At 46.8% G+C, this 27,324-nt stretch overlaps 1 protein-coding gene across 9 annotated transcripts in view; it reads left to right on the top strand.

Moving 5' to 3' along the window:
- STXBP5L (syntaxin binding protein 5L) overlaps positions 1 to 27,324 on the top strand; it is a 619,515-nt gene that overhangs the window by 229,436 nt on the left and 362,755 nt on the right. For all 9 annotated transcript variants that reach the window (XM_063956843.1, XM_063956842.1, XM_063956846.1 and 6 more), the window contains one exon: positions 18,327 to 18,461. In XM_063956843.1, coding sequence (XP_063812913.1) covers positions 18,327 to 18,461 — 135 coding nt within the window. The remainder of the gene's footprint in view (positions 1 to 18,326; positions 18,462 to 27,324) is intronic.

The following is a 27,324-nucleotide window of genomic DNA, read 5'->3' as shown; positions in this document are numbered from 1 at the left end:
GCATTTGCGCCACTCGCAGCATGGGCTTCATTACACTCTCTAGCTGGGTTTTCATCTTACCCTAAACGGGGTTCTTACCGTCCTATATAATGTAGACTTATGTATGACTTACCATTTGCCATCAGTTAATACACAATGACTCTCATAAGCTAAACATCATATTTATGCTGTATATATCTATATGGGGTCTGTAGCTTGTTAGTCCGAAAAATAAAACCGTAAAAAAACAAGTTTCTGGTTAGCTAATACACAAAATCTCTGGGGCCTTTTTCTACTTTTACTGTGAGGAGCACTGCTAAACCGTAGTGTAAGAGAATTACATTTATATAGTAATGATCACTGGGTGCTTCCAACTACAGTCGCTGTACGGAGCACTGCTAAATACCTAATACAGTCACTGTAAGGAGCACCGCTAAATACCTAATACAGTCACTGTAAGGAGCACCGCTAAATACCTAATACACAGTCACTGTAAGGAGCACCGCTAAATACCTAATAGAGTCACTGTAAGGAGCACCGCTAAATACCTAATACAGTCACTGTAAGGAGCACCGCTAAAGATCTAATACAGTCACTGTAAGGAGCACCGCTAAATACCTAATACAGTCACTGTAAGAGCACCGCTAAATACCTAATACAGTCACTGTAAGAGCACCGCTAAATACCTAATACAGTCACTGTAAGGAGCACCGCTAAATACCTAATACACAGTCACTGTAAGGAGCACCGCTAAATACCTAATAGAGTCACTGTAAGGAGCACCGCTAAATACCTAATACAGTCACTGTAAGGAGCACCGCTAAATACCTAATACAGTCACTGTAAGGAGCACCGCTAAATACCTAATACAGTCACTGTAAGGAGCACCGCTAAATACCTAATACACAGTCACTGTAAGGAGCACCGCTAAATACCTAATAGAGTCACTGTAAGGAGCACCGCTCAATACCTAATACAGTCACTGTAAGGAGCACCGCTAAATACCTAATACAGTCACTGTAAGGAGCACCGCTAAATACCTAATACAGTCACTGTAAGGAGCACCGCTAAATACCTAATACAGTCACTGTAAGGAGCACCGCTAAATACCTAATACAGTCACTGTAAGGAGCACCGCTAAATACCTAATACAGTCACTGTAAGGAGCACCGCTAAATACCTAATACAGTCACTGTAAGGAGCACCGCTAAATACCTAATACAGTCACTGTAAGAGCACCGCTAAATACCTAATACAGTCACTGTAAGGAGCACCGCTAAATACCTAATACAGTCACTGTAAGAGCACCGCTAAATACCTAATACAGTCACTGTAAGGAGCACCGCTAAATACCTAATACAGTCACTGTAAGAGCACCGCTAAATACCTAATACAGTCACTGTAAGAGCACCGCTAAATACCTAATACAGTCACTGTAAGGAGCACCGCTAAATACCTAATACAGTCACTGTAAGGAGCAACGCTAAATACCTAATACAGTCACTGTAAGGAGCACCGCTAAATACCTAATACAGTCACTGTAAGGAGCACCGCTAAATACCTAATACAGTCACTGTAAGGAGCACCGCTAAATACCTAATACAGTCACTGTAAGGAGCAACGCTAAATACCTAATACAGTCACTGTAAGAGCACCGCTAAATACCTAATATAGTCACTGTAAGGAGCACCGCTAAATACCTAATACAGTCACTGTAAGGAGCACCGCTAAATACCTAATACAGTCACTGTAAGGAGCACCGCTAAATACCTAATACAGTCACTGTAAGGAGCACCGCTAAATACCTAATACAGTCACTGTAAGGAGCACCGCTAAATACCTAATACAGTCACTGTAAGAGCACCGCTAAATACCTAATACAGTCACTGTAAGAGCACCGCTAAATACCTAATACAGTCACTGTAAGGAGCACCGCTAAATACCTAATACAGTCACTGTAAGGAGCACCGCTAAATACCTAATACAGTCACTGTAAGGAGCACCGCTAAATACCTAATACAGTCACTGTAAGGAGCACCGCTAAATACCTAATACAGTCACTGTAAGAGCACCGCTAAATACCTAATACAGTCACTGTAAGGAGCACCGCTAAATACCTAATACACAGTCACTGTAAGGAGCACCGCTAAATACCTAATACAGTCACTGTAAGGAGCAACGCTAAATACCTAATACAGTCACTGTAAGGAGCAACGCTAAATACCTAACACAGTCACTGTAAGGAGCACCGCTAAATACCTAATACAGTCACTGTAAGGAGCAACGCTAAATACCTAATACAGTCACTGTAAGAGCACCGCTAAATACCTAATATAGTCACTGTAAGGAGCACCGCTAAATACCTAATACAGTCACTGTAAGGAGCACCGCTAAATACCTAATACAGTCACTGTAAGGAGCACCGCTAAATACCTAATACAGTCACTGTAAGGAGCACCGCTAAATACCTAATACAGTCACTGTAAGGAGCACCGCTAAATACCTAATACAGTCACTGTAAGGAGCACCGCTAAATACCTAATACAGTCACTGTAAGGAGCACCGCTAAATACCTAATACAGTCACTGTAAGAGCACTGCTAAATACCTAATATAGTCACTGTAAGAGCACCGCTAAATACCTAATACAGTCACTGTAAGGAGCACCGCTAAATACCTAATACACAGTCACTGTAAGGAGCACCGCTAAATACCTAATACAGTCACTGTAAGAGCACCGCTAAATACCTAATACAGTCACTGTAAGGAGCACCGCTAAATACCTAATAGAGTCACTGTAAGGAGCACCGTTAAATACCTAATACAGTCACTGTAAGAGCACCGCTAAATACCTAATACAGTCACTGTAAGAGCACCGCTAAATACCTAATACAGTCACTGTAAGAGCACCGCTAAATACCTAATACAGTCACTGTAAGGAGCACCGCTAAAGACCTAATACAGTCACTGTAAGGAGCACCGCTAAATACCTAATACAGTCACTGTAAGGAGCACCGCTAAATACCTAATAGAGTCACTGTAAGGAGCACCGCTAAATACCTAATACAGTCACTGTAAGGAGCACCGCTAAATACCTAATACAGTCACTGTAAGGAGCACCGCTAAATACCTAATACAGTCACTGTAAGAGCACCGCTAAATACCTAATACAGTCACTGTAAGAGCACCGCTAAATACCTAATACAGTCACTGTAAGAGCACCGCTAAATACCTAATACAGTCACTGTAAGGAGCACCGCTAAATACCTAATACAGTCACTGGAAGGAGCACCGCTAAATACCTAATACAGTCACTGTAAGGAGCACCGCTAAATACCTAATACAGTCACTGTAAGAGCACCGCTAAATACCTAATACAGTCACTGTAAGAGCACCGCTAAATACCTAATACAGTCACTGTAAGGAGCACCGCTAAATACCTAATACAGTCACTGTAAGGAGCACCGCTAAATACCTAATACAGTCACTGTAAGGAGCACCGCTAAATACCTAATAGAGTCACTGTAAGGAGCACCGCTAAATACCTAATACAGTCACTGTAAGAGCACTGCTAAATACCTAATACAGTCACTGTAAGAGCACCGCTAAATACCTAATACAGTCACTGTAAGGAGCACCGCTAAATACCTAATACAGTCACTGTAAGGAGCACCGCTAAATACCTAATACAGTCACTGTAAGGAGCACCGCTAAATACCTAATACAGTCACTGTAAGAGCACCGCTAAATACCTAATACACAGTCACTGTAAGGAGCACCGCTAAATACCTAATACAGTCACTGTAAGAGCACCGCTAAATACCTAATACACAGTCACTGTAAGGAGCACCGCTAAATACCTAATAGAGTCACTGTAAGGAGCACCGCTAAATACCTAATACAGTCACTGTAAGAGCACCGCTAAATACCTAATACACAGTCACTGTAAGGAGCACCGCTAAATACCTAATAGAGTCACTGTAAGGAGCACCGCTAAATACCTAATACAGTCACTGTAAGAGCACCGCTAAATACCTAATACACAGTCACTGTAAGAGCACCGCTAAATAACTAATACAGTCACTGTAAGGAGCACCGCTAAATACCTAATACAGTCACTGTAAGGAGCACCGCTAAATACCTAATACAGTCACTGTAAGGAGCACCGCTAAATACCTAATACAGTCACTGTAAGGAGCACCGCTAAATACCTAATACAGTCACTGTAAGAGCACCGCTAAATACCTAATACAGTCACTGTAAGGAGCACCGCTAAATACCTAATACAGTCACTGTAAGAGCACAGCTAAATAACTAATACAGTCACTGTAAGGAGCACCGCTAAATACCTAATACAATCACTGTAAGGAGCACTGCTAAATACCTAATACAGTCACTGTAAGGAGCACCGCTAAATACCTAATACAGTCACTGTAAGGAGCACCGCTAAATACCTAATACAGTCACTGTAAGGAGCACCGCAAAATACCTAATACAGTCACTGTAAGGAGCACCGCTAAATACCTAATACAGTCACTGTAAGAGCACTGCTAAATACTTAATACAGTCACTGTAAGGAGCACCGCTAAATACCTACAGTAATACAGTCACTGTAAGGAGCACCGCTAAATACCTAATACAGTCACTGTAAGGAGCACCGCTAAATACCTAATACAGTCACTGTAAGGAGCACTGCTAAAGACCTAATACAGTCACTGTAAGGAGCACCGCTAAATACCTACAGTAATACAGTCACTGTAAGGAGCACCGCTAAATACCTAATACAGTCACTGTAAAGAGCACTGCTAAAGACCTAATACAGTCACTGTAAGGAGCACCGCTAAATACCTAATACAGTCACTGTAAGGAGCACCGCTAAATACCTAATACAGTCACTGTAAGGAGCACTGCTAAATACCTAATACAGTCACTGTAAGGAGCACCGCTAAAGACCTAATACAGTCACTGTAAGTGCACCGCTAAATACCTACAGTAATACAGTCACTGTAAGGAGCACCGCTAAATACCTAATACAGTCACTGTAAGGAGCACCGCTAAATACCTAATACAGTCACTGTAAGGAGCACCGCTAAAGACCTAACACAGTCACTGTAAGGAGCACCGCTAAATACCTACAGTATTACAGTCACTGTAAGGAGCACCGCTAAAGACCTAATACAGTCACTGTAAGGAGCACCGCTAAAGACCTAATACAGTCACTGTAAGGAGCACCGCTAAATACCTAATACAGTCACTGTAAGGAGCACTGCTAAACCGTAGTGGAAGAGAATTCCATTTATATAGTCATGATCACTGGATACTTCCACCTACAGTCACTGTACGGAGCACCGCTTAATACCTAATACAGTCACTGTAAGGAGCACCGCTAAATACCTACAGTAATACAGTCACTGTAAGGAGCACCGCTAAAGACCTAATTCAGTCACTGTAAGGAGCACCGCTAAAGACTTAATACAGTCACTGTAAGGAGCACCGCTAAATACCTAATACAGTCAATGTAAGGAGCACCGCTAAATACCTAATACAGTCACTGTAAGGAGCACCGCTAAAGATCTAATACAGTCACTGTAAGGAGCACCGCTAAATACCTAATACAGTCACTGTAAGGAGCACCGCTAAATACCTAATACAGTCACTGTAAGGAGCACCGCTAAATACCTAATACAGTCACTGTAAGGAGCACCGCTAAATACCTAATACAGTCACTGTAAGAGCACCGCTAAATACCTAATACAGTCACTGTAAGGAGCACCGCTAAATACCTAATACAGTCACTGTAAGGAGCACCGCTAAAGACCTAATACAGTCACTGTAAGAGCACTGCTAAATACCTAATACAGTCACTGTAAGAGCACCGCTAAATACTTAATACACAGTCACTGTAAGGAGCACCGCTAAATACCTAATACAGTCACTGTAAGGAGCACCGCTAAATACCTAATACAGTCACTGTAAGAGCACTGCTAAATACCTAATACAGTCACTGTAAGAGCACCGCTAAATACTTAATACACAGTCACTGTAAGGAGCACCGCTAAATACCTAATACAGTCACTGTAAGGAGCACCGCTAAAGACCTAATACAGTCACTGTAAGAGCACCGCTAAATACCTAATACACAGTCACTGTAAGAGCACCGCTAAATAACTAATACAGTCACTGTAAGAGCACAGCTAAATAACTAATACAGTCACTGTAAGGAGCACCGCTAAATACCTAATACAGTCACTGTAAGGAGCACCGCTAAATACCTAATACAGTCACTGTAAGGAGCACCGCTAAAGACCTAACACAGTCACTGTAAGGAGCACCGCTAAATACCTACAGTATTACAGTCACTGTAAGGAGCACCGCTAAAGACCTAATACAGTCACTGTAAGGAGCACCGCTAAAGACCTAATACAGTCACTGTAAGGAGCACCGCTAAATACCTAATACAGTCACTGTAAGGAGCACCGCTAAATACCTAATACAGTCACTGTAAGGAGCACTGCTAAACCGTAGTGGAAGAGAATTCCATTTATATAGTCATGATCACTGGATACTTCCACCTACAGTCACTGTACGGAGCACCGCTTAATACCTAATACAGTCACTGTAAGGAGCACCGCTAAAGACCTAATACAGTCACTGTAAGGAGCACCGCTAAATACCTACAGTAATAGTCACTGTAAAGAGCACCGCTAAAGACCTAATTCAGTCACTGTAAGGAGCACCGCTAAAGACTTAATACAGTCACTGTAAGGAGCACCGCTAAATACCTAATACAGTCAATGTAAGGAGCACCGCTAAATACCTAATACAGTCACTGTAAGGAGCACCGCTAAAGATCTAATACAGTCACTGTAAGGAGCACCGCTAAATACCTAATACAGTCACTGTAAGGAGCACCGCTAAAGACCTAATACAGTCACTGTAAGAGCACCGCTAAATACCTAATACAGTCACTGTAAGAGCACCGCTAAATACTTAATACAGTCACTGTAAGGAGCACCGCTAAAGACCTAATACAGTCACTGTAAGGAGCACCGCTAAATACCTAATACAGTCACTATAAGAACAACGCTAAATACCTAATACAGTCACTGTAAGGAGCACCGCTAAAGACCTAATACAGTCACTGTAAGGAGCACTGCTAAATACCTAATACAGTCACTATAAGGAGCACCGCTAAATACCTAATACAGTCACTGTAAGGAGCACCGCTAAATACCTAATACAGTCACTGTAAGGAGCACCGCTAAATACCTAATACAGTCACTGTAAGGAGCACTGCTAAACCGTAGTGGAAGAGAATTCCATTTATATAGTCATGATCACTGGATACTTCCACCTACAGTCACTGTACGGAGCACCGCTTAATACCTAATACAGTCACTGTAAGGAGCACCGCTAAAGACCTAATACAGTCACTGTAAGGAGCACCGCTAAATACCTACAGTAATACAGTCACTGTAAGGAGCACCGCTAAAGACCTAATACAGTCAATGTAAGGAGCACCGCTAAATACCTAATACAGTCACTGTAAGGAGCACCGCTAAAGATCTAATACAGTCACTGTAAGGAGCACCGCTAAATACCTAATACAGTCACTGTAAGGAGCACCGCTAAATACCTAATACAGTCACTGTAAGGAGCCCCGCTAAATACCTAATACAGTCACTGTAAGGAGCACCGCTAAATACCTAATACAGTCACTGTAAGAGCACCGCTAAATACCTAATACAGTCACTGTAAGAGCACCGCTAAATACCTAATACACTCACTGTAAGGAGCACCGCTAAATACCTAATACAGTCACTGTAAGGAGCACTGCTAAATACCTAATACAGTCACTGTAAGGAGCACTGCTAAATACCTAATACAGCCACTGTAAGGAGCACCGCTAAAGACCTAATACAGTCACTGTAAGGAGCACCGCTAAATACCTAATACAGTCACTGTAAGAGCACCGCTAAATACCTAATACAGTCACTGTAAGAGCACCGCTAAATACCTAATACACTCACTGTAAGGAGCACCGCTAAATACCTAATACAGTCACTGTAAGGAGCACTGCTAAATACCTAATACAGTCACTATAAGAGCAACGCTAAATACCTAATACAGTCACTGTAAGGAGCAACGCTAAAGACCTAATACAGTCACTGTAAGGAGCACCGCTAAATACCTAATACAGTCACTGTAAGGAGCACCGCTAAATACCTAATATAGTCACTGTAAGGAGCACCGCTAAAGACCTAATACAGTCACTGTAAGGAGCACCGCTAAATACCTAATACAGTCACTGTAAGGAGCACCGCTAAATACCTAATACAGTCACTGTAAGGAGCACCGCTAAATACCTAATAGAGTCACTGTAAGGAGCACCGCTAAATACCTAATACAGTCACTGTAAGGAGCATCGCTAAATACCTAATACAGTCACTGTAAGGAGCACCGCTAAATACCTAATACAGTCACTGTAAGGAGCACCGCTAAATACCTAATACAGTCACTGTTAGGAGCACCGCTAAATACCTAATACAGTCACTGTAAGGAGCACCGCTAAAGACCTAATACAGTCACTGTAAGGAGCACCGCTAAATACCTAATACAGTCACTGTAAGGAGCACTGCTAAATACCTACAGTAATACAGTCACTGTAAGGAGCACTGCTAAAGACCTAATACAGTCACTGTAAGGAGCACCGCTAAATACCTAATACAGTCACTGTAAGGAGCACCGCTAAATACCTAATACAGTCACTGTAAGGAGCACCGCTAAATACCTAATACAGTCACTGTAAGGAGCACCGCTAAAGATCTAATACAGTCACTGTAAGGAGCACCGCTAAATACCTAATACAGTCACTGTAAGAGCACCGCTAAATACCTACAGTAATACAGTCACTGTAAGGAGCACTGCTAAATACCTAATACAGTCACTGTAAGGAGCACCGCTAAATACCTAATACAGTCACTGTAAGAGCACCGCTAAATACCTACAGTAATACAGTCACTGTAAGGAGCACTGCTAAATACCTAATACAGTCACTGTAAGGAGCACTGCTAAATACCTAATACAGTCACTGTAAGGAGCACCGCTAAATACCTACAGTATTACAGTCACTGTAAGGAGCACCGCTAAATACCTAATACAGTCACTGTTAGGAGCACCGCTAAATACCTAATACAGTCACTGTAAGGAGCACCGCTAAATACTTAATACAGTCACTGTAAGGAGCACCGCTAAATACCTAATACAGTCACTGTAAGGAGCACCGCTAAATACCTAATACAGTCACTGTAAGGAGCACCGCTAAATACCTAATACAGTCACTGTAAGGAGCACCGCTAAATACCTAATACAGTCACTGTAAGAGCACCGCTAAATACCTAATACAGTCACTGTAAGGAGCACCGCTAAATACCTACAGTAATACAGTCACTGTAAGGAGCACCGCTAAATACCTACAGTAATACAGTCACTGTAAGGAGCACCGCTAAATACCTAATACAGTCACTGTAAGGAGCACCGCTAAATACCTAATACAGTCACTGTAAGGAGCACCGCTAAATACCTACAGTAATACAGTCACTGTAAGGAGCACCGCTAAAGACCTAATACAGTCACTGTAAGGAGCACCGCTAAAGACCTAATACAGTCACTGTAAGGAGCACCGCTAAATACCTAATACAGTATTGCGCTATGTGGGGAAATACAGGCTCATTTAACCAAACATTTATCATGCTTTAGACATGGTGAGGAAACACTGCTTTTCTGAATATGGTCATGTCCAATCTCTCTGGTTAGTCTCAGACCCACGGGCTGATGGAAGAATGTCCCTATCGCTGGTGGAAATGGGAGTGCGATTAAGAGTCGCTTCATAGTCGGAGTAATATAGCCGCATACCTGGTACTGATAAAGGGCATAATTCAGACCTGATCGTTCCTCTTCGAATTTGCTGACGTCTGCGATCGGATAGTCGCCGCCCAGACAGAGTGAATACCCGCCCCGTGCAAGTCTGCGTACGCCGTGCGAAAAGCTTTGCAAACGCCGGTCAGCTGCGAATCCTTTCGCAACTCACTATTAAATGGTTTTTCCAGTGTGTGCAGTGTGTGCGTAGCCCAGGACTTACTCCTACAGTGCGATAGAATCAGGGTGATCGGGGTTTGAGCTGACGTCACACACCCGCCCTGAAAACGCTTGGGTACGCCTGCGTTTTTCCTGACACTCCCAGAAAATGGCCACTTACCTCCCACAAACGTCGGCTTCCTGTCAATCAGCCTGTGTACACTTAGCGAGCAAAAAAGATGCAGGATTTTTTTTGCATTTTGTCCTCGCGCCTGCGCATTATAATCTATACGCATGCACAGTTGTCTGATAACTGGCCGCTGTGCGATTTGCACATCAGTGATCAGGTCTGAATTAGGCCCCACATTTGGGTACAGTTATCACATAATTTACACCATAAACTATGAAATGAGAAATAATACACATTATTTTATTCTATTAAACAACTGTACTATGATAAATTATCACCGCTGCTACTATTAACCCTTTCACATTACAGGACTCCCCCCCCCCCCCCCCCCCCGCACACTATAATGGAGCAGTAACTGAGATTTACATCCTATATGTCAGCAGTAATGCAGAGATCTCACTTACATAGATTTGCAGCCACTGCACGGCGTCTGATACGGGTGGTCTTCAGTATGCCGACTGACGGGATCCCGACAGCCGGCATACTGACACTTATTCTCCCTCGTGGGGGTCCACGACCCCCCTGGAGGGAGAATAAAATAGTGTGGCACGCGCAGCGAGCCCGCAAGGGGCTCATTTGCGCTCGCCACACTGTCAGTAAGCCGGCGGTCGGGCTCCCGGCGCCGGTATGCTGGTCGCCGGGAGCCCGACCGCCGGCATATCGTAGTGAACCCTCTGATACGATGGTCCTGTCTCTACATGATAATAGCACCCACTGTGGGTCATACCTGTGTGTATTGCTGCATGATAACCACATACATTTATATGAGAACAGTAATAGGCAGTCGCTGGCAGTCACGCAGACTCTGTGCAGAAAATGCAATCAGGGACCGGTTTGTATTAATGCAAAGTAACGAGATTATAAATGAAGAGGAAATTATAGGTGATACATATACACGTATGTACTAATGCACACCAGCAGTACAATGTCACATGGATCTGATACCATGATGTGGCCTTACTGACAATCAGAGTGTTGTCAGCAGTATACATGGGACGGACAAAGCCTAGATACAGTCGCACACGGAGCCCGGCGACAGGCTCTGCAGTTGTGTTACTCCCTAGTGCACGCTTCATTACTGCGCTGTCTGCAGTCAGGTACTCTGACAGGGAGGCAGCAGCGTCTCCGGGTGATGTTTTGCTGTTTGCCTCATGTTTATCCTCTTGTTTTGATCTGTATGCTGCAGCAATCCGCATAATGAGGTCATCGCCACGCTACCATCGCCTCCTGTCTCTCCCCGCTCTCATTTGCTGGCCGTGTGCCCAGATCCGAGTGTGACAGAAAGTAACAGGGAGTGAGCTCACAGATTGCACGGCTGCTGGATCCCGCACGGGCAGCGAGACAGCAGAACGTGACGCTATTCCACCGCGCGCTACACACATACACAACAGTTACACATGGCCTGGTCACTGAGACGAGGTATCCGGTCTCTAGGTCGACAATGTCTAGGTCGACCACTATTAGTCGACAGTAACTAGGTCTACAGGGTTTCTAGGTCGACAGGGTCTCTAGGTCGACTTGTTCTAGGTCGACAGGTCAAAAGGTCGACAGTTTTTCACAATTTTTTTTTAATTTTTCATACTTAACGATCCATGTGGACTACGATTGGGAAGAGTAACATGTGCCGAGCGCAGCAGTAGGGGAGCGAGGCACCTTGCCGGAATTCGCTCGCCATGTGAGGGGACACGGTGCACTATTTGGGGTTCCCGGTCACTGTACGGAGAAAACGACACAATTTAAAAAACAACAACAACTCAAGTCGACCTTTTGACCTGTCGACCTAGAAACCCTGTCGACCCAGTTACTGTCGAGCAAATGTCGTCAACCTACCATACTACAGCACTACAACGAAACCGGGTGCTTAATAAAGGCAAAGTTCAGCCAGGGCGTGACGGGTAACGGCGTGCTACGCAGACCTGGACGTAAGCGCACACACTCCTGTCGGCTGTTTTGCAGCTACAAATGTGTCCCGACACATCCAGCCTCAGTACGCCATAAGACACGAGACACCGGGCAAAATGTGTCTGTCACAACGCGATGCAACTAGGACGCACCAGGAGACTGTGCCGATCATGATATGCAGCACAGGTATGTGTGCGACTGAGTCTGTGTATGAAACACAGTGGAAAAAAGCCTCGGCCGCTACATTGTAGCACTTCGTGTACAGACTCAGAGACTCAGTTGCACAAAATATACAAGTGTCACATATCACATTACTCAGCACAGTCTCCCTGTGCGTCCTAGTTGCATTACATAGCGGTTAAGATACATTTTCGGGTAAAAAGACGCAATAAATATGCCCAACGCTAGCGGAGTCACACGGTAACTTGCGCAGCGAGAGGGGCTGTTTGGCGCAACTGCAGCAGTGTTGCATGAGGACATGGGCGGTAGCGACTGGACTGGTAACAATGGGCCTAATTCAGACCTGATCACTGGGCTGCAAATTACAGCGATCAGATAGACGCCGCTCTGGGGGAGTGAAAATTCCCCCCCATTGCATTTGTACGCTGTGCGGAATTTCCCCTCAGTCAGCGGACAGCTGCAAAACTGTTCACATCACACTCACAATCCAATGTTTTCCCATTCTGTGCAGTGTGTGCGCAGCCCAGGACTTACTCCTCCAGTGCGAGGAAATCAGGCTGATCGGGGCCGCAGCTGACGTCAGACACCTGCCATGATATCGCTTGGACACGCCGGCGTTTTTCCTGACACTCCCAGAAAACGGTCAGTTACCACCCGCAAACGTCCTCTTCCTGTCAATCACCTTGCAATCGCCGGTGCAATCAAAATTTTTGTACCGTACTGTCGTTTGGTGACGCGCCTGCGCATTGCGGTGCATACGCATGTGCAGTAGTTTGAAAACGCACAGCAGCGATCAGGTTTGAATCGGGCCCAATGACCAGTCTCATACACTACAAATGTAGGGCCTAATTCCGGTTGGATCGCAATCGCGATCTAACCCGCCGTTTCCTGATGGTCGGGAAATTGAGCATGTGCACAACGGGTCCTGCGATTGCATTGCAAGGATCGGAACTACTCTGCCTGATTGATAGGCGGAGTTGTTCGGGGGGAGGGAAGGGGGCGGCTGGCGTTGCGGGAAACGGGGGAGTGTCACCCCAGGTTTTCCGGGAGTGGTGAGTCCAAGGACTGCGTCACAGGTCACCTTGCGATAGCAAGCCTGTGTAAGCTAAGTCTTGATCAGCCTGCCGCCGCAGGTAAACATCGCCACCGATGGTTGCAATGTTCATCTCGGACTGCGATCGCATCGATCGCAGTCGTGTTTTCGCAAATGCAGAAATGAGTTACCGAATTATGCCCGGAGGCCCCATGTCTGCATCTTCCCCAGTAATTCCCCAGTTTTTTAATGACAATATTATTTCTGAGTCATTAATAGTCATATTGTTTTATACCTAGGTATTATTATTATTATCCTTTATTTATATGGCGCCACAAGGGATCCGCAGTGCCCATCACACAGTACATAATCACATGAGCAAACAAGAAAACCGCACTTACAGTACATGACAATATAGGACAGGTATAGAAACCCCGGGGTCAGGAGCCATCCCAGGGAGTATGCAGTATAAGTGTAAGTAAGAAAAGGAAAGGCACATGAGGAAAGAAGTCCCTGCTCTTGTGAGCTTACAATCTAAAAGGTGAGGGGCTAACAGACCAGAGTGACACAGACAGGGTAGACAGTGAGCATAGACAAGAGGGTTAGGAGGAGAGTTGGCTGGGTTTGGGGAAGAGGTGGGTCATGAGAGCCCGTTTGAAGTTTTGTATAGAGGGGGAGAGTCTGAGGGGGAGAGGTAGGGAATTCCAGAGAAAGGGAGATAGGAGTGGGAGGAAGTAATCAGAAGACAGGAGAGTCGGCGTGCATTAGGAGAGCGAAGAGGACGGGTGGGAGAGTAAAGGGAGATAAGGTCAGAGATGTAAGAGGGAGAGGAGTGGGTGAGGGCTTTGTAGGTGAGTGAGAAGCTTGAAATGGATTCTGAAAGGGAAGGGGAGCCAGTGAAGGTCTAGTAAGAGAGGGGAGGTGGACGTAGTGCGTTTGGTGAGGAAGATGAGCCGGGCAGCAGCATTGAGGATAGATTGGAGTGGAGAGAGGTATTTGTCAGGAATGCCAGTCAGGAGGAGATTACAGTAGTCCAGTCTGGAGATGACCAGTGAGTGGATGAGGGTCTTAGTGGCATCCTGGGTCAGAAAGGGTCTGATCCTGGAGATGTTTCTGAGATGGAAACGGCAGGACTGTGAGAGGTGCTGAATGTGTGGTTTGAAGGAGAGGGAGGAGTCAAGGATTACGCAAGACAGCGCACTTGGGGGCTAGAGGAGACAGTAGTGCCATCAATGGATAATGAGAGTGTAGGAGGTGAGGTTATGCGGGAGGGAGGGAAGATGATCAGCTCGGTCTTAGACATGTTAAGTGTAAGAAAGTGCTGGGACATCCAGGAAGAGGTAGCAGAGAGACAGTTGGAGATATGAGTGAGGAGAGCAGGGGAGAGGTCAGTGGAGGAAAGGTAGATCTGAGTATCGTCAGCGTAGAGATGATATTTTAAATCAAAAGAGCTAATGAGCTTACCTAGTGAGGACGTATAGAGAGAGAAGAGGACCAAGGACAGAACCTTGGGGGACACCTACTGGTAGAGGAAGTGGGGTTAGATACCCCAATTGGTAATTTGATTATTTGTGGCCATGGTTACTCCTCTTCCTCCTGTCCTGTAGATGGAACCCGTGGCGTGGGCGTGATCGGGGTGGCTGTGTGACATCACATGCAGCCGCTCCGATCAAAAAGATGCCAGCGGTCCTCCTGCTGTCACAGCCAGGCTGCGCCGGCACGAGATAGCCACAATTTCTGCAAACACGCGGTGCGACCGTAATTTCAGCTTGGTCGCAGAGTGGAGGCGGCGTTTAGCATGTTGGGCAGCCCCCAGCATGCGAGCGAGCAAAGTTACAATCCTTGCAGAATAGGGCCCATCATTCTCATGTGTACAGAGCCCTGGTGTTGCTGTACCGCGGGCCCTGATTAGGCTCTTCCATAGATTGTTATTACAGCCCGTTTCCTGCTGTGCCAGTAAATGTTGTGTCCGTAACATGTGCAAAATGATCAGGCCGTACAGGTTTCTATCCTGATAATTTCTAGTTTTCTATGAAGTAGTTGCTCATTGCTCGGGGAGATTGATGCTGGTTGTTATTGTTACTGAAGCACAATCCTGAGCGGTTTCCCTGATTGTTATGAATTACTGTTTGGAGCTGGATGCGGGAATTAGTGCGTCACAAGCAAATGAAACAATTTTACCTCCATTTCCAGCATTTCCAGCGCCTCGGTTTATGTATTCAGTTTGCAGCCAGAGATGCTTGTGCTTACTCACTCCTTCTGGCCGGTAGGCTGCCCCGGGGGTGGGAGACGGGGAGTCCTGCTCCGGCATGTGTTGTGTGCATGTATTAGGAGAGATGTAAACGGCTGGTAATTGTCCCTCTGCTATACGTACATTAATATGTGTCATATAGGCCCCTATTTATCAATCCGCAGCGACAGCAATGGTTTTCTGTTTCTGTTTTCTCTGTAAATTAACATTTAAATGTAGCTTGAACAGCGAAATGATGCGCAGCTGCTTGGCGACAATGGGGCTGATTCAGGTTGGATCGCAAATCGCGATCCAACCGGAATTTTTACGATGTCCCGTCTTGCATATGCGCCCGCAGAAAAAGTGATCGCCTCTGCCTGTCAATCAGGCAGAGGCGGTTGCAGGGTGGCAACGCTCCGTTTCCAGGGAGGAGACGGAGCATTGTGGGGCGGCGTGAACGGGGTTGTGTCGTGGGCGTGATGGGTAAGATGGCGCTGAGTCTCTTGCGGGCTTAGCTAAACTGCACCAGCAGGAGGCATCAATAGTTTTTACGATGAAGCAGAAATTGCGAGGCAATCACAATTTCTGCTTCATCAAGGGGGGAGGCGTTTTTCCTGACACTTCAAAAAAATGGGCAGTTACCACCCCCAAACGTCCGCTTCCTCTCAATCACCTTGCGTACGCCTAGCGATCTAAATTTTCGCACCATTCTGTCGCAGTTTGGTACATACGCACACACAGTTATTCGATAGTCGTCCGCTGTGCGATCAAGTCTGAATTAAGCCCTTATACCAACTTACCGGCCGGTGTTGATGGATCTGTGGCGGTTCTGATAAGAAAAGTGGACGACCCCAACGAGACTCTGTGATAGGGAGAATTATTCATTGTTCCTCTCTGTAATACACGGACTCAGTGATCACATCACAGGACTTGCGCGGCTTCTGTATGTACAGACAAACGGGATATATAAGCGGAGCGGGTAATTCATTCTCTATCATTAGACCCTTCAGAGGATAAAGCTGATCTGACCCCTGTGTAGTAATGCGGCAGATACTACATTTATACTGAGACTGACAATGTACTCAGTGCCTTGCTCTCTGCGGTCATAGTATGTGTTATTCTGTAGCTCCCTATTATTTGATAGAACAATAGTTTTTATTTAATGTTAGTGGAATATCACGAGTAAGTCGTGTGGAAATGTGGGAATTGTCGTTTCTCTGCCTCATCGCCCAGATAATTACTAAATGTAAGAGCTGTATTCATGGTGTGATCTTACAGTGAGTGTGATAGATACAGTATCCTTATATATTGTGACTGATGACAGTAATACCGCACTTTGGGGGTTATTCAGGTTTGCTAGAAAACCCCAAAAAATTAGCAATTGGGCAAAACCATACTGAACTGCAGGTGGGGCAGATGTAACATGTGCAGAGAGAGTTAGATTTGGGTGGGGGGTGTTCAAAATTAAATCTACATTACAGAGTACAAATAAAGCAGCCAGTATTTACCCTGCACAGAAACAATATAACCCACCCAAATCTAACGCTCTCTGCACATGTTACTTCTGCCCCACCTGCAATGCAGCATGATTCTGCCCAACTGCTAACTTTTTTGGTTTACTAACACACCTGAATAACTCCTTTATCTTTTGTTACATTGTCCATTGTAAGACAATAATGGGCAGACAGGGACAGAGCTAGTTCCTAGTTTAAAACGGGATCCGGTCTCTAGGTCGACAGTGTCTAGGTCGACAGTGTTTGAGTGGACCACTATAGGTCAGCAGTAACAAAGTTGACATGTTTTCAAGGTCGACAGGGTTTCAAGGTCGACAGGGTTTCTAGGTCGGCATGTTCTAGGTCGACAGGTCAAAAGGTCGACATGAGGTTTTAAAAAAAAATAAATCTTTTTTTGAACTTTTTCATACTTAACGATCCACGCGGACTACAATTGGGAATGGTAACCTGTGCCGAGCGCAGCGGTAGCAGAGCGAGGCACCTTACCCGAGGCACAAGCCATGCGAGGGGACACGGTGCACTAATTGGGGTTCCCGGTCACTGTACGGAGAAAACGACACCAAAAACCCCTGAAAAACTCATGTTGACCTGTTGACCTAGAACATGTCGACCTATAAACCTTGTCGACCTTGAAAACCTGTCGACCTATAGTGGTCGACCCAAACATTGTCGACCTGGACACTGTCGATTCTATGATCCACACCCGTTTAAAACGTATGTTATTCCCCTGGGCTTCATCGCCTATTGTAGCCCAAGGCATCCCAACAGGCCAGGTTTTAAGGTTATCCATGCTTAATTACAGGTGACTTACTTAGTACAGTACCTCGGTCAGTTTGACTATACTATCTGTGCCAAGCATGGATATCCTTGAGGCCTGGACTGTCAGGGTGCAGGAGGCCTGGATTTGGGAACCACCGCTATACACATAGCACACTTCCTCTCTCACACCCAGTCACATTCATCCTCTTATTCTCTGCATGTTTCCTGTTCTCCAAACCTCACAGGGATTGGCTGCTGCCACAGGGATTTGTACAGTCCTATAAATGTAAGCCTGGCGAGCAGAGGAGGACAGGAGTATAATCATTTTACACTTAGTAGGGTCATCTATGCTCATGTAATGATGGCATTATCCGTGCAATATTCTGTCCTCCGCGTCATGCACAGGCGTGTGGAGATACATGTACATTACCATGTGAGTAACACGCGTTCTGCCGTCTTTCAGGATTACCTGCTGCCATCTGCCTTTCCAGAGTAAGTGGCTGTACGTCGGGACGGAGAGAGGAAACACACACATTGTAAATATAGAATCCTTCGTTCTGTCCGGATATGTCGTCATGTGGAACAAGGCCATAGAACTGTGAGTACGAGTCTCTTCATAATTGTATCAAAAATAATGCTTGGGGTTTGTGTATTTGTGGAGGATGTGTTGTACCTGAGGGGCCACTGTATACGGATGATGCTTCAACTCTACGTTTAATCACACAATGTGTCAGCTTTGTAATGTGGGCTGTTCTGGTGAAACGCGCGGGGTCTGCATTTCTCCAAAACTTATGTGCAACGATATTTACTTCCTATTCTGCAAGTGGTACAGGCATAGGGTATGTGCAGAGAGATTAGGAGGGATAGGTATCAAACCTTGGCAGTTGATAAAGTGGAGAGAGATAAAGTAACAACCAATCAGCTACTGTCATTTTTCAAACACAGCCTTTAACATGACCGTGAGGAGCTGTTTGGCTGGGGGTTCCGGATTATGGGTCCACAGTCGGCAGATCGACCCCATATGGTTGACATGCATTATGTAAACAGGTACAAAGGCCGACGGTGCTTAAGGTCGATAGGTTGAAATGGTTGCTATGACAATGGTTGACACACATATGGCCAAAACTATTTTCTTGTGGGGGGGGGGGTTTGTTTTTGTTTTTTTTTAACTTTTTCATCATGTACCATCCACGCGTCCGGATCCGCCCTGTCCGGATCCGCTAGGATAGTCAGCGGACACAGGATCAGAATCCCCAGAACAGTGGCCGTAGAACCTCAGTGGAAAGGGCTAGCCGTTGGGTTGTGGCTGACTGGAACCGGACTAGAACCGGACTGGAGCTGAACTGGAAGTAACTGGACTGAACAAGAACCAACAATGGAGCTGGGCTGGAATAAGGTGACTCTGGCTGGACTGGAACTGGTAAGCTTCTGGACAGGCAGATAGAGGTAACTGGATCAGCTCTAGAATTCACTGTCCGCTTTCTGAGACCTGTAGTTCTCCAGTTAGCAATGGACAGCAGGCAGGGTCGGACTGGCCCACAGGGATACCAGGGAAACCACCGGTAGGCCCCACTGCCTGAGTGCCCACTCCTTCCTCTAGGGATCAGGTTCCAGACTGTGCGCTTGTATTATACATGGTAGATATGTTGCATTACACTGCACTAGACTATTGTGTATTTCAAGACTCTGTGGAGGCTGGCCACACCCCCTTTGTAGGCTTGCCACACCCTTACGTATGGGCCCCTATCACTGCATTCCCCCGGTGGGCTCTTCATGCCCCAGTCCGACACTGACAGCAGGTATCGCACTGTATGTTGTTGACAGCTGGCTGTCACCAGTGGTATAGTGTCTCTGGACACTGGGAGGCAGCGTCTGTGATACTGGCTGCAGGTACTGACAGAATGCTCGCACTGAATAGTATGCTTTGGAATACACAGGCAGAAAGCTCAGGTGAACCTCACAGGGTGGTTAGCTGGGAAAATAACACAGCGAGCAGGATAACCGACACAGACTCAAGCTGTAGATTACTGCCGACTGGTAACGTGACTGTGGAAGAAGAAGCGGTGGCCCGTAGAGTCAATGCAGAGCTGTCAGACTGGACACAGGGGAATTGTAGGTGATCAGCAGGAGCTCAGCTGAATGAAACTCAAGAGTCAGAGGCAGAGACTCTTCCTAGGTAAGTACTCAGCAAGGCAGGATACAGTCACCGGGAACTGTGGAATACACTCAGGAGCCAGGGAGTCAGGCTGTCACCTGCTAGGGGTCAGAACGACTTATGCACTGGCACAGAACACAAGGCAGACAGGGAATACATAGGGATTGCAAGTCTCTGATTGGTTGCTAAAGTCAGCTGACACTAAGTGTATTCTGACTGGAGAGAATGCAATCAGCTGACATGCTCCAAGAGCAGCAGTTCACAAGACAAACGGGAAACCGGACCTGCAGGCCATGTGACAAGGTAAGTCTGATGGCAAATACAAGAACTTGATTGTTGCAATGACAGAATGATAAGAGCCCGTGGACCACGATGGGGAATAGTAACTTGCCCGAAGCGCGGCGAGCGAAGCGGTACACTAACTGGGGTCATGTGTGGTTTAACATAGAAAATGTGTGCCGAGCTTTTGACTGTGTCGATCTTTTGTACCCGTCGACCTTTTCAGGTGTCTACCTTTTACGTGTCAACCTATTGATCCTGGTCACCTATTGACTGTTGACCTAATTCTGGTGGACCCAATGATCCACACCCATTGGCTGGCACTTTATCTCTCTTTACGTTATCTTTCTCCAAGGCTTGATACATCTCTCCCTACATTTGGGAGGACGAATAAAGCTACCAGCCACGTGTAGGCTACATGCGGAAGCCACCAGTATTTACCCTGCATGCAAATATAATAAAAGCAGCGTGGTGTGTGCAGGTGTACAGTTACTTGCTGTGTGTGATTTGCTATATACTGTACACAGCGCTTATTGCGGTGCTAATAACAGATGATAAACATGAGCACTAGTCTATGGCATAAATGTATTTCTCTAACGTCCGTAGTGGATGCTGGGGACTCCGTCAGGACCATGGGGATTAGCGGCTCCGCAGGAGACAGGGCACAAAAATAAAGCTTTAGGATCAGGTGGTGTGCACTGGCTCCTCCCCCTATGACCCTCCTCCAAGCCTCAGTTAGGTTTTTGTGCCCGTCCGAGCAGGGTGCAATCTAGGTGGCTCTCCTAAAGAGCTGCTTAGAAAAAGTTTTTAGGTTTTTTATTTTCAGTGAGTCCTGCTGGCAACAGGCTCACTGCATCGAGGGACTTAGGGGAGAGAAGTGAACTCACCTGCGTGCAGGATGGATTGGCTTCTTAGGCTACTGGACACCATTAGCTCCAGAGGGAGTCGGAACACAGGTCTCACCCTGGGGTTCGTCCCGGAGCCGCGCCGCCGACCCCCCTTGCAGATGCCGAAGATGGAAGAGGTCCAGAAGCAGGCGGCAGAAGACTTTTCAGTCTTCCTGAGGTAGCGCACAGCACTGCAGCTGTGCGCCATTGTTTGTCAGCACACTTCACACAGCGGTCACGGAGGGTGCAGGGCGTTGGGGGGGCGCCCTGGGCAGCAATATATAATACCTTTTTATGGCTAAAAATACATCACATATAGCCCTTTGAGGCTATATGGATGTATTTAACCCCTGCCAGATCTCACAGATTCCGGAGAAGAGCCCGCCGAAATAGGGGGCGGGGCTTATTCTCCTCAGCACACAGCGCCATTTTCCTGCTCAGCTCCGCTGTGAGGAAGGCTCCCAGGACTCTCCCCTGCACTGCACTACAGAAACAGGGTAAAACAGAGAGGGGGGGCACTTTTTTTGGCGATATTAATATATTTAAGCTGCTATAAGGATACAACACTTATATAGGGTTGTTCCCATATATATTATAGCGCTTGGGTGTGTGCTGGCAAACTCTCCCTCTGTCTCCCCAAAGGGCTAGTGGGGTCCTGTCTTCAATAGAGCATTCCCTGTGTGTCTGCTGTGTGTCGGTACGTGTGTGTCGACATGTATGAGGACGATGTTGGTGTGGAGGCAGAGCAATTGCCGGTAATGGTGATGTCACCCCCTAGGGAGTCGACACCGGAATGGATGGCTTTGTTTATGGAATTACGTGATAATGTCAGCACATTACAAAAATCAGTTGACGACATGAGACGGCCGTCAAACCAGTTGGTACCTGCCCAGGCGTCTCAGACACCGTCAGGGGCTGTAAAACGCCCTTTACCTCAGTCGGTCGATACAGACCCAGACACGGACACTGAATCTAGTGTCGACGGTGAAGAAACAAACGTATTTTCCAGTAGGGCCACACGTTATATGATCACGGCAATGAAGGAGACTTTGCATATCTCTGATACTACAAGTACCACAAAAAGGGGTATTATGTGGGGGGTGAAAAAACTACCTGTAGTTTTTCCTGAATCAGAGGAATTGAATGATGTATGTGATGAAGCGTGGGTTAACCCAGATAGAAAAGGGCTAATTTCTAAAAAGTTATTGGCATTATACCCTTTCCCGCCAGAGGTTAGGGCGCGCTGGGAAACACCCCCTAGGGTGGATAAGGCGCTCACACGCTTATCAAAACAAGTGGCGTTACCGTCTCCTGATACGGCCGCCCTCAAGGATCCAGCTGATAGGAGGCTGGAAACTACTCTAAAAAGTATATACACACATACTGGTGTTATACTGCGACCAGCCATCGCCTCAGCCTGGATGTGCAGTGCTGGAGTGGTCTGGTCGGATTCCCTGACTGAAAATATTGATACCCTGGATAGGGACAGTATTTTACAGACTTTAGAGCAATTAAAGGATGCTTTTCTTTATATGCGAGATGCTCAGAGGGATATTTGCACTCTGGCATCGAAAGTAAGTGCGATGTCCATATCTGCCAGAAGAAGTTTATGGACACGACAGTGGTCAGGTGATGCGGATTCCAAACGGCATATGGAAGTATTGCCGTATAAAGGGGAGGAATTATTTGGCGTCGGTCTATCGGATTTGGTGGCCACGGCAACTGCCGGGAAATCCACCTTTTTACCTCAGACCCCCTCCCAACAGAAAAAGACACCGTCTTTTCAGCCGCAGTCCTTTCGGTCCTATAAGAACAAGCGGGCAAAAGGACAGTCATATCTGCCCCGAGGCAGAGGAAAGGGTAAGAGAGGACAGCAAGCAGCCCCTTCCCAGGAACAGAAGCCCTCCGCGGGTTCTGCAAAGCCCTCAGCATGACGCTGGGGCTTTACAAGCGGACTCAGGAGCGGTGGGGGGTCGACTCAAGAATTTCAGCGCGCAGTGGGCTTGCTCACAGGTGGACCCCTGGATCCTGCACGTAGTATCTCAGGGTTACAGGTTGGAATTCGAGAAGTCTCCCCCTCGCCGGTTCCTAAAGTCTGCTTTGCCAACGTCTCCCTCAGACAGGGCGACGGTATTGGAAGCCATTCACAAGCTGTTTTCTCAGCAGGTGATAGTCAAGGTACCCCTCCTACAACAGGGAAAGGGGTATTACTCCACGCTATTTGTGGTACCGAAGCCGGACGGCTCGGTAAGACCTATTCTAAATCTGAAATCTTTGAACCTGTACATACAAAAATTCAAGTTCAAGATGGAATCACTCAGAGCAGTGATAGCGAATCTGGAAGAAGGGGACTTTATGGTGTCCCTGGACATAAAAGATGCTTACCTGCATGTCCCAATTTGCCCTTCACATCAAGGGTACCTCAGGTTCGTGGTGCAAAACTGTCATTATCAGTTTCAGACGCTGCCGTTTGGATTGTCCACGGCACCTCGGGTCTTTACCAAGGTAATGGGCGAAATGATGATTCTTCTGCGAAGAAGAGGCGTATTAATTATCCCTTACTTGGACGATCTCCTGATAAGGGCAAGGTCCAGAGAACAGCTGGAGGACGGAGTAGCACTAACCCAAGTAGTGCTGCAACAACACGGGTGGATTCTGAATTTCCCAAAATCTCAGTTGACCCCGACAACACGTCTGCTGTTCCTGGGAATGATTCTGGACACGGTTCAGAAAAAGGTGTTTCTTCCGGAGGAGAAAGCCAAGGAGTTATCCGAACTTGTCAGGAACCTCCTAAAACCAGGAAAAGTGTCTGTGCATCAATGCACAAGAGTCCTGGGAAAGATGGTGGCTTCTTACGAAGCAATCCCATTCGGCAGATTCCACGCACGAACTTTTCAGTGGGATCTGCTGGACAAATGGTCCGGATCGCATCTGCATCAGCGGATAACCTTATCGCCACGGACAAGGGTGTCTCTTCTGTGGTGGTTGCAGAGTGCTCATCTGTTAGAAGGCCGCAGATTCGGCATACAGGACTGGGTCCTGGTGACCACGGATGCCAGTCTGAGAGGCTGGGGAGCGGTCACACAGGGAAGAAACTTCCAGGGAGTATGGTCAAGCCTGGAGATGTCTCTTCACATAAATATACTGGAGCTAAGAGCGATTTACAATGCTCTAAGCCTGGCAAAACCCCTGCTTCGGGGTCAGCCGGTGTTGATCCAGTCAGACAACATCACGGCAGTCGCCCACGTAAACAGACAGGGCGGCACAAGAAGCAGGAGAGCAATGGCAGAAGCTGCAAGGATTCTTCGCTGGGCGGAAGATCATGTGATAGCACTGTCAGCAGTGTTCATTCCGGGAGTGGACAACTGGGAAGCAGACTTCCTCAGCAGACACGATCTACACCCGGGAGAGTGGGGACTTCATCCAGAAGTCTTCCACATGATTGTGAACCGTTGGGAAAAACCAAAGGTGGATATGATGGTGTCTCGCCTCAACAAAAAACTGGACAGGTATTGCGCCAGGTCAAGAGACCCTCAGGCAATAGCTGTGGACGCTCTGGTAACACCGTGGGTGTTCCAGTCAGTGTATGTGTTTCCTCCTCTGCCTCTCATACCCAAAGTACTGAGAATTATACGGCAAAGGGGAGTAAGAACGATACTCGTGGCTCCGGATTGGCCAAGAAGAACTTGGTACCCGGAACTTCAGGAGATGCTCACGGAAAATCCGTGGCCTCTACCTCTAAGACGGGACCTGATTCAGCAGGGACCGTGTCTATTCCAAGACTTACCGCGGCTGCGTTTGACGGCGTGGCGGTTGAACGCCGAATTCTAAGGGAAAAAGGCATTCCAGAAGAGGTCATTCCTACACTGGTTAAAGCCAGGAAGGAGGTGACTGCACAACATTATCACCGCATTTGGAGAAAATATGTTGCGTGGTGTGAGGCCAGGAAGGCCCCCACGGAGGAATTTCAATTGGGTCGATTCCTACATTTCCTGCAAACAGGATTGTCTATGGGCCTCAAGTTGGGGTCCATTAAGGTTCAAATTTCGGCCCTGTCGATTTTCTTCCAGAAAGAATTGGCTTCAGTTCCTGAAGTCCAGACTTTTGTAAAAGGAGTACTACATATACAGCCCCCGGTTGTGCCCCCAGTGGCTCCGTGGGACCTTAATGTAGTTTTGGATTTTCTCAAATCCCATTGGTTTGAGCCACTCAAATCGGCGGATTTGAAATATCTTACATGGAAAGTAACCATGCTACTGGCTCTGGCTTCAGCCAGGAGAGTGTCAGAATTGGCGGCTTTATCGTATAAAAGCCCATATCTGATTTTCCATTCGGACAGGGCAGAACTGCGGACGCGTCCTCATTTTCTGCCTAAGGTGGTGTCAGCGTTTCACCTGAACCAGCCTATTGTGGTGCCTGCGGCTACTAGCGATTTGGAGGATTCCAAGTTGCTGGACGTTGTCAGGGCATTGAAAATATATATTTCAAGGACGGCTGGAGTCAGAAAATCTGACTCGCTGTTTATACTGTATGCACCCAACAAGCTGGGTGCTCCTGCTTCTAAGCAGACGATTGCTCGTTGGATTTGTAGCACAATTCAACTTGCACATTCTGTGGCAGGCCTGCCACAGCCTAAATCTGTCAAGACCCATTCCACAAGGAAGGTGGGCTCATCCTGGGCGGCTGCCCGAGGGGTCTCGGCATTACAACTCTGCCGAGCAGCTACGTGGTCGGGGGAGAACACGTTTGTAAAATTCTACAAATTTGATACCCTGGCTGAGGAGGACCTGGAGTTCTCTCATTCGGTGCTGCAGAGTCATCCGCACTCTCCCGCCCGTTTGGGAGCTTTGGTATAATCCCCATGGTCCTGACGGAGTCCCCAGCATCCACTAGGACGTTAGAGAAAATAAGATTTTACTTACCGATAAATCTATTTCTCGTAGTCCGTAGTGGATGCTGGGCGCCCATCCCAAGTGCGGATTGTCTGCAATACTTGTACATAGTTATTGTTACAAAAAAATCGGGTTGTTCTTGTTGTGAGCCGTCTGTTCAGAGGCTCCTACGTTGTCATACTGTTAACTGGGTTCAGATCACAAGTTGTACGGTGTGATTGGTGTGGCTGGTATGAGTCTTACCCGGGATTCAAAATCCTTCCTTATTGTGTACGCTCGTCCGGGCACAGTATCCTAACTGAGGCTTGGAGGAGGGTCATAGGGGGAGGAGCCAGTGCACACCACCTGATCCTAAAGCTTTATTTTTGTGCCCTGTCTCCTGCGGAGCCGCTAATCCCCATGGTCCTGACGGAGTCCCCAGCATCCACTACGGACTACGAGAAATAGATTTATCGGTAAGTAAAATCTTATTTTTTGCTCAGTGCTGTCAGTATAACCACAGACTGCGGGCACTCACTATGAACAAGCAGGAGCTGAGCACCTGCACTAAGGGGGTGATTCCGAGTTGATCGCACGCTGCCGTTTTGCGCAGCAAACGGGTTACTACTACGCATGCGTATGCACCGCAATGCACAGGCACGTCTTACGGGTACAAAACGGTTCGTTGCTGAGCGATGGATTTACCTAAGAATACATTCGCACAGCCGATCGGAAGGAGATTGACAGGAAGAGGGCGTTTGTGGGTGGCAACTGACCATTTTCAGGGAGTGTTTGGAAAAACGCAGGCGTGTCTGGGCGTTTGCAGGGCGGGTGTCTGACGTCAATTCCGGGACCGGACAGGCTGAAGTGATCGTCAGGGCTGAGTAAGTTCAGACCTACTCAGAAACTGCACAAAACTTTTTCGTCCCGCTCGGGTGCACAGGCGTTCGCACACTTGCACAGCGAAAATACACTACCCCGTGGGCGGTGACTATGCGTTTGCACTGCTGCAAAAAGTAGCTAGTGAGCGATCAACTCGGAATGACCCCCTAATAACGGTGTCGGCGTGGCAGGAGAACGACTCGAGTAAAAACTCAAAACATTTTGTGGGTGACATTACCAGAACAAAGACATTTATGTATTATATAAAGAAATCACGTGTGAATGATAAGATGTATAACTGCCCTAAATACGCCATGGAGAATACAGAGCCATATCAATAAAATGCCCCGTACTGCGTTCATATGTATACTGTATGTTCTGACCAAA

This window comes from Pseudophryne corroboree, chromosome 2 (assembly GCF_028390025.1).
Source record: "Pseudophryne corroboree isolate aPseCor3 chromosome 2, aPseCor3.hap2, whole genome shotgun sequence".
Lineage (NCBI taxonomy): Eukaryota > Metazoa > Chordata > Amphibia > Anura > Myobatrachidae > Pseudophryne > Pseudophryne corroboree.
The sequence above is the reverse complement of the archived record's forward strand: the minus strand, read 5'-3'. Positions and strand labels throughout refer to the sequence as shown.